Source organism: Cyclopterus lumpus, chromosome 16 (genome assembly GCF_009769545.1).
Source record: "Cyclopterus lumpus isolate fCycLum1 chromosome 16, fCycLum1.pri, whole genome shotgun sequence".
Classification (NCBI taxonomy): domain Eukaryota; kingdom Metazoa; phylum Chordata; class Actinopteri; order Perciformes; family Cyclopteridae; genus Cyclopterus; species Cyclopterus lumpus.
Window position 1 is genome coordinate 10,300,136 of NC_046981.1, and position 12,125 is coordinate 10,312,260.

General features: G+C 39.8%; 2 protein-coding genes across 2 annotated transcripts in view; both read left to right on the top strand.

The window, feature by feature from the left end:
• The first annotated feature begins 191 nt into the window (after positions 1 to 191).
• On the top strand, positions 192 to 6,725 carry dbf4 (DBF4 zinc finger). Its single transcript, XM_034553564.1, has 13 exons — positions 192 to 625; positions 743 to 855; positions 1,158 to 1,324; positions 1,962 to 2,144; positions 2,285 to 2,335; positions 2,421 to 2,490; positions 2,576 to 2,652; positions 2,772 to 2,817; positions 2,937 to 2,982; positions 3,070 to 3,195; positions 3,741 to 3,843; positions 4,412 to 4,524; positions 4,646 to 6,725. The coding sequence occupies exons 2-13, from the start codon at positions 795 to 797 to the stop codon at positions 5,463 to 5,465; spliced, it is 1,863 nt and encodes a 620-aa protein (XP_034409455.1). The 5' UTR covers positions 192 to 625; positions 743 to 794; the 3' UTR covers positions 5,466 to 6,725.
• An 894-nt stretch (positions 6,726 to 7,619) lies between these two features.
• adam22 (ADAM metallopeptidase domain 22) overlaps positions 7,620 to 12,125 on the top strand; it is a 49,139-nt gene continuing 44,633 nt past the window's right edge. The window contains exons 1-3 of the mRNA XM_034553371.1: positions 7,620 to 7,716; positions 8,004 to 8,164; positions 11,314 to 11,390. Coding sequence (XP_034409262.1) covers positions 7,620 to 7,716; positions 8,004 to 8,164; positions 11,314 to 11,390 — 335 coding nt within the window. The remainder of the gene's footprint in view (positions 7,717 to 8,003; positions 8,165 to 11,313; positions 11,391 to 12,125) is intronic.

Consider the following 12,125-nt stretch of genomic DNA (forward strand, 5'->3'; position numbering starts at 1 on the left):
GAGCACATTCTTGGAAATGGTATGTTACGTAAAATGCAATAAAGGATATACAAAATAATTACACATAATGTATAAAACGAAAAACAAAATGTTGAGAGATTTTTAACGTAACGTTATTATTTTTATTTTATTTTACAGCAATGTGGAAACATCACATTCAAACTCAAAGGGAGGTTTTACTTTGCCAGGTCTGATGTTGCCAGACTCGAAGACTTTCCGTAAAACGGGAAAGGACGACAGATGCGTTTACCAAAGACGGACAAGGTTGTTTTTTTTAAAGAAAATTAATCTGAACTTTGTGTTATTACAAAACTGATGTGAGTCTAAATTGTTAACTTACTACATTTAAATGTGACAGTGGCTACGTGACGGGGAAGTATCAAACATGGCAACATAGACTTCCTCCGCCATTGGATTTGAAGCGGGAAGGAGACGTTATTGTGAACGGACTAGCGAGTGTCTAAACAGGTGCACAACAGCCTGACAATGCATACTTTGTTGTAGCAAACGCATCATTGTTATTATTATAAAGTTCAGTTTACGAAATAATGTAACGTAAGTTGAGCAAAACAAGCTGTCCGTTAGTCCTCCGGTGGACCGACAAACTGACGTTCACGTGAAGACGGTGAGTCAGAGTTACGTTTATTAACACGAACTTCAGACTCGCCGTACGTTGCTCATGTAGCTACATGTTAGCTTTCAGACCCCGTTTGTAAATAACCCTTCCTTTGTTTACACACAGGAGACAAACAAAGACTTCCTGTTGTCTCAAAACAAACAAACATTGGTTCTCAATGCAAGAGAATACAATGAAGCCGAAACGCATCCAGAGACACACAGGACCCAAATGGCAAAGTACGTCAATGTTATTATTTACTATTTCAACCAAAGTCCGTTTCCGTGTTTTCTAGTTCACCTTAGCTACATTTGAAACGTAGTGTTAAACTAATTTCCCGATTAGGGTTACCTTGATCAGCTCCCATTACAAGTTTGATATTTGACAGGATTAACGACTTGATTGATCATTAATTAAAACGAATTGGTTTCAAGTGATTGGTCACTATAGTGGCCACTTATTCAAGCACTTCAGCTGATATATATATACAGGGGACTAGTCCACCTCCCTCATCCTGTGACCTTCCTGATTTCCTTTGTAGGGAAAGGAGTCAGCACTGGTGACAAGGCGATGCTGAGCCAAGCGAAGCCAACATGTGTGTCCTCTTCTGCTCAAGCCAAACCTTTTGCTGGGAAAGTGTTTTACCTGGATCTGCCATCAAACAAGATAGCGGAGATGTTGGAGAATGACATCAAAGACTTGGGAGGGGTGAGGAAAAAAATACACAACACATTTTGTTATTTTTTGGCGGACAGAAAGGTTTGAATCTATGTCATTTCTCCTGTGCCAGCTTGACATAGTCATGAAGTTGAGTTATTCAAAACAAGTAATGTTACATTTCCCCCTCTCAGCCCTGCTGACATCGTCAGGATTTACCCAATTTTTGCCTGCATTTGATGTCGACTGACTTTTTTGTTTGGTCACATTATTGCAGAACAATAATGATTTTACATCTTGTCTTTAGTTGCTCTTGTATGGTTTCCTTTAACTAATTTGAACTTTGTATACCTCTTATTATATATTTAAAAAAACATTTTTTTTCTTCATTATGATACTATTTCATGATGATTGCAATAAGATATAAGGGCTGGGTATTGTTTGACATTTTAGAATATTAGTGGCATAGAAAATTAACAGTAAATGAGATTACAAATCAGACTCAGAAGATATTCAATGTCAGTTTTTGTTCTTGACAGTTCATGGACACATTTCAATACTAACAATGTATTTAGATTGATTCTCTACCCTGTAATTCACTGATTATATACACTGTGTTTGTGTTATAAAAGACTTAAAGCTTTCTTTAATAACTGTATACGTTTTTTTTCTCTTGTCTGTCGCTCAGACTGTTGAAAAGTTCTTCAGTAAGGAAATCAAATATCTGGTATCCAACAAGAGGGAGGCTAGATATGTGCATTGCATTCGGCAGGACTCTGCTGTTCCCAACCCAGACCCGGGCCCAAGTTCAACTCACCCTCGATCAAACCGGGACAAAATCAAAAGCAAGTCTCAGTGCCAAACGGACACAGTGAGTTCACTTTCATTGATCAAATGTAGTGCCGACATGTTGTTGGGTCTATTTCACATCCAGCCTGTGAAATTCCTTTCTCGATCATTTTCACTCGTTATTAATGTCACAGATTTTCACATTCATTTTTTTGTCTTCAGTTTGTCCCCAGCAGAGGGAAGTCTTTGGTGGAGAAAGTGGTGAAAGAGCAGGTTTGTTCGCTCAAGACTGAGTTTTGTAAAGAACTTTAACTACCGGGTGTCTTTTCTGTGCTTTTACACATTTGTTTGCTTTTAGGAGAGGGTGAAAATTAACAAGATCCTGTCAAATGCTCTGGAGTGGGGTGTGAAAATCCTCTACATAGATGGTATGCTATGATGGTTGATAATGTAACTAACTGATATAACCTCTTCTTTATTTTAATGTATAAATGAAAATAATGTCACTTTCAGATATAATGGCATATGTTAAGAAGAAAAAAAAGATTGTCAGCAGCCAGTGTCCTGCTACCGCTGCGGTCAAAACAAGTGTAGGTTTACATTCTTAAATTAGTTTTTGTATTGATTGAATCACATTTTGCGATTGTTATCCTAAAAATGATTGGTTTAACATTGTAAAATTGTGTTTTTAAATTCTTATTCTTTATAGGTCAAAGCTGAGTCAGCAGCAAAGCAAGGCTTTCAGAAATGCAAAGGTAATATAGCTGTTACCCAGTCCTTTACTTTTTATTAGGTAGAAATGTTGTCCATTGTTTTTGATGCTTTGTAAATGCATGCTTAACTTAAAATTGACTATGAATGATGTTTGTTTCAGGCGGTCGAATCGGTAAACCTTTTGTCAAGGTGGAGGATTCAAGCAGGTAAGCGACAGAAGACTAAAATAATCTGCACGGTCTTTGAGTTGTTTACATCTATTGACTATGAGACGTTTCTTTATCCTTCCGCAGACACTACCGACCGATCTACCTCACGATGCCGAACATGCCCGAGTTCAACCTGAAGACTGCTCCTCCCTGCAGCCCCTTCTGTGTGGAGGACAAGGTTCTTCCTGGAAACAAACAGCTGGGACGCAGGTATACTGATAATTCTCTGCTTTGCTTTGAGCTAATTTAATGTGGACAGTATGTCACGCGTTCACAAAGACGGTGTATGTTCCTCTTAAAGGGGCCGCAAAGTTTTACTAACTAACTTTTGCACCCAGCTCTCTTTGTCTTTTCAGTAATCTATATATTTTACAGTATTGTTGTTTATTGAAGTTCTGTTAATGATGTTGGTTCTTGGTTAATAGTGTTGCTCTGTTTTTAATTAATACGATGAGTTGAAGAAAGAAAAACTCAACTTTGTGGAAAATAAAGTAACTCCACTTCGCCACACTGTTTAAAAATAACCTTTTGCCCCCACAAATTACTACACAGTGTTTGCAAACATTTCCACACATTTATGTATAAATCAGTCTTACACATTTTGTATATTTGAGTAGAATTGAACGGTCTGTGGGTGTGAAAAGTGCTAACTTTAACTCCTGGACCAACTCATCAAAAATGAATTCAATTCATCAAAATGCATAACATCTGAACTGTTTTAACCTTATTATTCTTTTGGTGTCCTCTGGGATCAGAGGTGCGAGCGAAGAGCTTGTAAACGGCAGAAAGAAGAACAGGGACAAGAAACGAGGCGGCTACTGCGAATGCTGTATGATCAAATATGAGAATGTCACAATGGTAAGTCATCGCGTGTAAAAGTGAAAACTGCCAATGCAATACCGAAAAAGTAGTGCCAATATGAACATTCATGGGCAGAACTACCTTTTGTTTTTGTTTTTAAGGACTATATGGTGACGGCATTCTTATTTCATTTTGTTATATTTCCCCTGGTTTATTTTAATTAAATAAATCAGTTAATAAAGAGTTGTAACATAAATTTAATCAACGTCATTCTGAACTAACAACAGTTGTACTGTGAGTGCTCTAAACTCCATTGAATACCTATCTATAAAGAATAGATGCGTTTTGACTTTATTTTGGTGTCATGTGGAATTAAATAATTGTAAATGACCAATGCTGGTAACCTTGCACACAGTATTCTGTTCTAGTTTATAACTGCTGATGTTATGTTAGTTGTATGGCAACCAGACTATATGTGGTCTTTTACATACCTGTTGATGTTACTATAATTCATACAGGTTTTGTAAATTAGCATTACAACAGTGCTAAACAGTGCATCTAATCATTGTGCATGAATGTGTGTGTTTTACAATTCTAATGCTACTGTGGTTCTGTTTGTATTCAGCACCTAAAGAGTGAACATCACAAGGCTTTCTCCAAGAGTGACCAATACTTGGTGATAGACAAACTGGTTTCAACTCTGCATTGCAACTTCCACATCAAGACTACAATCAAAAGGTGACTTGTCCCTTTTCCCATCAACATTATATGTTCACAGGAAAGAAATGGCTGTAAATAAATGTATTTTAATCTTTCTATTCCACCCTACTCACAAAGTCTTTTCTTTGATTCCTGTTAGACCAAAATGCAGTGTTTCCTCCATTCTCATTGCTCCTGGACCATGTGGGCATACAGTACAACGACTCGATGATGATGAAACGGAGATTATTAAAGAAGAAGAGCAGCATCAGACTGTCGATGGGCATGAGGGATCTAACTCAGCACAAACTTTAACAATCGGATCAGTTCCTAGTTCCACTCCTCTGATTCCCAAGGAGAGGAAGAGCTACACTCACTCGGACAGATCCAAGCACAAATCTCTTGCATGTAAATGGCGGTGCAGACAGAATTCTTTGACTTCTCGCTCTCAAAAAGCTGAGAAGTCTCAAATTCCTGAGCCCAGGATGGAAACAGCCCCCCCTAGAGGTGAATGTTTTGCTTCCATTCCCTCCAGAGTTCCTTGGGTCAACGAGGTGGACCAAACAACAACTCAAGACGTGAAGAACAGCTCAACCTCCTGCGTTCATAATGTGAACGTTCAGAATGAAGGTTCCTTAAAATGTGCTAATGTCATAAGAAATCAACAAGAGGAGTCTGATAAGAAACCGGATTCCTCCGAGTGTGAGGTCGCTCAGGACGGAAACGCATTGGTCGACAAAATGACTGGAAACAACCTCTCGGAAAGACGAGAAGAAAGTCTTTCTTCACACAGCTTCTCTCCGGTCCGGACAATACAGAGGAAGGTGAGAGTTTATAAACGAAAGAGACGGAAAGTCGACACGTGCGTCGAAAGCGTAACGCCGAGTGACATTCCCGACAACTCCATGATAAAACTCTGGGAGCTTTTTCAGCCAACTGATGACATGGATGTGGCATTTCTGGGGTTTGAGGACTCGTAAGGGAGAAATGAACTAGGTGATTCTTGCCTTTTCCAATACTTGAAACATGCCATGTTCTGTGCCATGGACTATACAAGACACTATATGTTAATTTGACTAAACAGTCAGTTTGAAGGCAGCGGAGTGATCTTCATTTAGTTTCATCACATGAAGGGAATCTGTGGATACGTATGTGTATTTGGTATTTAGCATTGTTTAAGATTTCAAACTTTAAAAAGAGGTAAACCAGCAATTACCTTTTACAGTGGGGGCTTGTGCTGCAAAAGTATTTGAAACGATAATATTCCCATGAATAAAAATATGTACTAAATGTATCTTGATATTGAGTTATAGCCCTTTTTAGAACGATCCACATCTTTAATTTATCTTGTCTAATAAATCTCCTTTGTAATGAGTATATAAAGAGGACATAATAACACTTAATTGATCAGTTGAATCCAGGTGAAATCAATCTATTATTTTCATAATATAATGCAAATTGCTTGTGTCCTGAATTGTCCACCATTTGCCCACATTTGGTCTAAGTTGCATCAGTCCTGAAATTATATAGCATTCTTCAGCTTTTGACAATACATTATTTATCTCAAACTTCTGTTATTTCAATTAGAAATGGGAACAAATGCACAGAAAAGCCAGCCTCTGAACTTTAACTCTTAAACTTTGTTTTTATACAAACTAGTTTTAAGTAGAGAAAATTCCTCTTGAAAACATGAACTGGAATAAAATGTCACTTGCAGAAAAACTGCGATAAATAAATCACAAAGTATTAAAAGACTTTTTAGACGGATGCATTTTACACATTCTCACTAATTTGATACTTTTTTTACCACTTGAAAATCAATTAACTTTCACTGTGTAAATACATTTTTACAGAAGTGTTTTTATAGTATAATACTGTTGAGGGGAATAGGAGCATATACAAAAGAAAGCAGCTTTATTAATAATAATTTACACAGTAATCTGGAGAACGGTGGCTTGAATCTTCCAGACCTTGACAACTGATTGTTTATGTTGATAACATGGTTGCATATGAATCATATGTGTGGTACTGATATGACATTTTAGGATTCTTCCCAAGTGCACTTTTCCTGCCTTCTCAGCTGTCCTTGTTGCCCCATTTGGTGCATTAGCTTGTTCTCTCACGGCTCTCAAAGCGATGCACTGGGTCAAATGAGAGTCACTGGCTTTAAGAAAAAGACATGAGCAATAAAGTGTTCTGAAGTACAAGCATGCAAATAAACTGGAAATGGCAAAACTGAATGCACATTATCATCTTTTTTTTCTTCTTTTCCCGTACAGATGATACCACTGTGTTTATGATGTCAGTGCTCAAACTGTTCTACCTATACAGTCCATCCATGATCTTTTAACATCATGTTTGATCTTTCAGGTTTAATCATCTGGTGTGGGTATTAATAAAAAAACGAATGTTTTTTGTTGAAGCTGCTCTGTGTTGACAGTTTAAATGGTTGTTGAAGATAAACAGGTGCAATATGAGTGAGAAGCCTCCCTGTGTAGATGATACACAGGTCATGATTTTCATGTTACATGTTTCTGATTGTTTTTTTTTTTCAGAACGGAAACAGGAATTAAGCGATCAAGTGTGCCATTCAGGGGTAAACAATTATAACACATGCACGAAAACAATATCTCCAGACACTATGAATTCATTTATTTCTCCGTTTTTATAATGGGTGGAGTAACTCATGATGATAACAAGCTGATTTGGGCAGGAATGGCGCTCCTGAAGGAATTGAATATGGAGGAAGGTGGAGAAGGCGGGCGATGATTCACCGTCCATTCGTCTCCACGGCTCGCTCATATTTATGCATTAGGCGTTTCTGCAGCGAGCCGCTGGATATTGATGTGTTCTAAGGAGGTGTCCCCAGTCCTCTCCTCCCATACATCCCTCCCCCTCCCCGTCTCCCTCCTCCACGCCTCCTCCGTGCTGCTGATCCGCGGGGTGTCGGTGCGCTCAGACGCGCTCGGCGTTCAGACTCTTAAGGACTCCGATGGCCCCGAACCAGAGGGACTGCGCTACCCAGACGACCAGTGCAGGCTTCAAGCTCCCCTAGCGAAGGCAGGACCCGGAGAGCCTGCTCCTGGAATACCGCATTGTTTAATAATTTCCAACAAGAGAGAGAGAGAAAGGGGATGATGCTGATGATGCGCCCGCGATGGTGGATTTCCCTTTTGTGCGTCTGTGGATTGATGCACGTCGGTCATCAGAGCAGCCCTAATGCCCAAAAAGGTAACTGATGCTATTTGAGATTTTACATAAATGATGGTCCCGCAAACAAAGCGTTACATCACCATTAACAGGCCTGTGTTTGTTTGTTTGTTTGTATTATAGCTTCGGCTACTTAATGGTCCCCATCTAAAATATGCATGTAGCCTCTCGCTGTTTCGTGTTATCAAAGGAAAAGGGACCACTCGACATTTCGGATGGCTGTGTTTGTGATGAATGTGTCTCTGTGTCCGTTTCCCGCACGGAGGGACAGACGCGTAATGAAATCGGTGTTTTCCTCCTCTGTGCAGGAGACGCCTTGTCGAGCTTGAAGGCTCTTCGTGATGCAGCCAGGTTTGTCGGGAAGGAGGACACGGTGCCTCTCCGCCTGCTCTACAGTCGGCACAACCACAGCCAGATCACAGAGGATGAGCTCAGCACCAGAGTCAAAGCCAGCTCGGGCTCCACACAGGTACACAGTGTGTGTGTGTGTGTGTGTGTGTGTGTGTGTTGCATTGATTCATCTCCTCCTCGGCCATTGTCCTCAGATGGGAAATGAATAATTGGTTAAATACAAGCAAATCACAAGAAGCTTGAAACATGTAGGCAGGACCTGGCCACACTAATGAGACATCACTGCCTTCATATGCAAAAAACAAAATCCAAACGGATCACTCCATCTTTAAACTGATATTGCATTTTCAACCCAGGTATTGGTCCTCAATTGTTACTCTGTCAACACTGCACATTTACTGAAGCAAATCAGCTGGAGTCATCTAGCCAACAAGGATGATTAATTATTAAGCGATAACTTTCATCCAGCTGGTTTGCTGTCCCAGCAGCTGCCTCACCTATATGGCTCATGTTCCATTAAGCAGCATTTTTCACTTTAGTGATACATGAAAGTCACCAGAGGTTAACTGTCAGAGCTTGATTGAAATAAGTGTACGATTTTATCAGCAGAATTCAGTCACAGATATATATATATATATATATATATATATATATATATATATATATATATATATATATATTGTTATCGGTAGGAGAGCCAAAACTTTGTCGCCATTACATAGTCCACCCACCAAGGGGCAGTGACTTTAAAGTTTATTTAAGTGTTAAATATCCCGCCTTGGTACATCTGTTCACAATTCTGTAATAGCCAAATGTCCTTGGCAACATTTTTGTTTTTGTTCATTGTCATATTAACACTTTCTTTAGCTGTCAAATATCAATATTGCCTCAACAATTCAGTATCTTATTTGGCTGTACTATCTGAATATCTGATATGGCTGTAATAATCTGCAGAAAGTGTTTTCCCAATGAGGGATTATTTCTCAAGATAATTCATTAATTCAAATAAGGATATACACGTAAACACATGTTCACGGTTATTTCACATTATTTTACAATGCAGCCAGTGTTTGGAACAAGAAAAACACAGTTGGCTTTTAGGTCAAGTCTGCAACGCAAAGGTGGAACTTTGTTTAGCAGCCAGTTTGGACATGACCACCCACTAAAATCTCCATGTAACAAAAGTATGCACAAAGCTGTTATATGAAGTTTAGATAATCACCAACAGCTTTCTGATTCTTTCACACGAAAGACCACCAGAGCCATTTGTTATAGCCGATACTGTGCAGCAATAATCATATTCACTGTTGTTCGGAGATTGTACTCATGGTTGAATGCACTTATTGTACGTCGCTTTGGATAAAAGTGTCAGCTAAATGAAATGTATTGTATAATGTAATGCAACTGTGTCCACTGACTTAGTTATGTGAAGCAGCATTGGGTTCTTTTCAAGTGATAAATCAATTAGCGTTGTGCAAGCCTCTCATGCGTTTTTCATTTGTGCGGCTTAGGTTTGTGTAGGCTAGCCTAGTCGGGGCTCGGAGTGGAGAGGGCTACAGATGGCAGCAGGCAGGGAGGTGTTAACCCTTTGTGTATCTCACACCTCGGACAGAGCTGCAGCCTGATGGGTTAACAAGCTAACTGGAACCATCTGCCATTAGATATCATTTTAATATTTTCCTTTGGAAGCCGATGCTGACCTCAATCACAGGTTTCTCGCTTAACACAGTCTTTCAATTCAATTCCCTTCTCTGAAGCCAGTTATGATAAGCGTGTCATTTCTAAGTTTACAGCTCAGGAGATGTGTTTATCTTATCTGAAAAAATGTATTAGGTCAGCTCATGGTTATCAAAAATAACGGGAAATCAGTAACAGCCTCAAAGTTCTGATTAAACTATGAAATAAACATTGCAAGTCAGGATTAGATCCAGGACAGGAGGAGGAGACAGGTTCTTCTTTGATTTGATTTCTGATGTTCTGAGTCTCTTATTCTCCAGAGAGAGTTGAATCTAGTCCGCAATCATTCGTGCACAAAGTTTGATCCGTTATTTAGCTGTTTTTAGATCAACAGCCTAAAAACAAATCTGTCAAATAGTTCTGAAAATGTGGACACACAGCAGGTTATTTATAGACTTCTGTTGCATTGCTTATTTTCAGTTTCACCACCGAATGAGCAGTGTGGAGTTCAGCAAAGTGCCGGTTGTTTTGGTGGCAAAACAAACTCTTTGAGTGGGATCGAAGTGTGTTGGTTTATATGTTTGCCTTCCCGCCTCTCAGTCTGCGTGCAGGGCATTGATAGCACTTATAGCCATACTTTGACAGTCATGAGTGGAAAGTCAGGCCTCCTATAACTCACAAATCAATGTAAGAAGAGTCAGTGGTAGCTTCAGAATATTGGCCCAGCTCAGTCAAGCTGGGATGTACTTTCATCAAACCCAATTACTGGTACCTCCTCCCATCATGGATCCAATCTGCCGGATTAGATTTCATTACAAGTGTGCCTTGGAAAGGGGATTGCCCTTTGTGCGTGTTCACACACACACCCTTCTATACCCGCTCATATATGCATTGACCACGCTACAAACACACGCTACAAACAATATTCTGTGGTCAATGGGGACCTCAGAGGCTCAGGTCATCCATGAGTGAGCACAGAGGCACCTCCTCAAATGGAAATAAAAAAACACCCCCACCCCCACCGGCTCTCGTTGTCATGCAGTGTCTGGTTTGTAATGAAGGTAGCCAGCGGGACGGGTCTGGGGGAGGGTGTACTGTGTTTGAACTCAGCTCTAGGACACCCCTGGACCTGCACAAGGAGGATTGCTGGGAGCTCTCATTGACCAAGGGTGCGTAATGAAGCCTGGACCATGTGTCCAGAGCTGGGAATGAATCCGACCCTCCTCCAGCCAGATCAATCACACACAGCACATGCAGTCAGAAAGCAGCGTGTCTTTCTATGCATGTGTATACATATCATTGCTGCCAGAAACAATATGCTTCAGTTACAAACACAGTCTGGTAAACATAGAAATGAATGGTCACCCAGATAAAATGTGTGTGTAACTGTATTTCTGATTTGTGGCTCAACTGTTCCGTGAGATCCTAATAGAAATATTAATATTAAGAAGAAGACAGACCTTGATGGCTTAATTAAAACAGCTGGTGACTGGTGCTGAAAAAGACAATGCAGCCATCCATCAATGTAGAGGAGAATTGATCCTTGCATATCATGATGAATATGATAATGAGTGGTCTTTACCTTTTCAGGTGAACCATGTGGCCCAAGCAAGCTTTCAAGTCGACGCTTTTGGCAAGAAATTCCTCTTGGATGTGGAACTGAACCAGTGAGTATTGGATTCTTAAATCGGTCTATGTGGCTAGCTAACTGTATCAATCTACTGTCTGATCGACGTCTTCATTGCAGAGCTGTTGGGAGCTTTATTTCAACACTGGCTTATAAAAATAATAATAAAAGAAATGCTATGGCTTAGTTGACAATCACAACATTATTTTTAATAAATGAAGGTGGATTCATTTGTTTTCCATAAATGTTCATACACATTCACATGCTTGTTGAAATGATCCCAGCAGGAGTCATACGTCATTCTCTCAGGCCTTAGTAACACCCAAGCACATATTATGTTAATCGAGTACTGACTCCAATATTTCAGCTCACATTGGGGCGTTATGGTTCTTCTGGACAGAGTAAATATTTTCCTGCTCTCGTATTGCGGTCTGCGGCTTGTTTTTGGTAATGTGCTCTTCGGTCATAAATATCTAGTACTGGTGAGTCCTGAAGAGGGCATGTGTATGAACAAATGTATAGGTGTCTATGTGCGTGTGTGTGTGCGTGTCATGTGTTTGCAGCAGGTCAGTTATTGTGTGTGTGTGTGATTTAGAGGTTTCATCATAATAGGAAGTGATTTACGGTAAAGGCTGGAGCACTGCCGTGTCAGACATTGATATTGATCACAGCACTGCTGATGGAAAACAAGCAACTCTCTCTCTCCTTATTCTCTCTCTCCATGTTTCTCTCTCTCGCTCTCTCTTTTTCTTTGCCTCAACCCAACACTTTTTTT

Excerpts from the sequence above, each read along its gene's own strand:
- dbf4 (XM_034553564.1), top strand. The coding sequence starts at position 795 with ATGCAAGAGAATACAATGAAGCCGAAACGCATCCAGAGACACACAGGA. Across the intron at positions 2,653-2,771 it reads CCGCTGCGGTCAAAACAAGT|GTCAAAGCTGAGTCAGCAGC; the intron begins GTAGGTTTACAT and ends TATTCTTTATAG. Across the intron at positions 3,196-3,740 it reads AACAAACAGCTGGGACGCAG|AGGTGCGAGCGAAGAGCTTG; the intron begins GTATACTGATAA and ends CTCTGGGATCAG.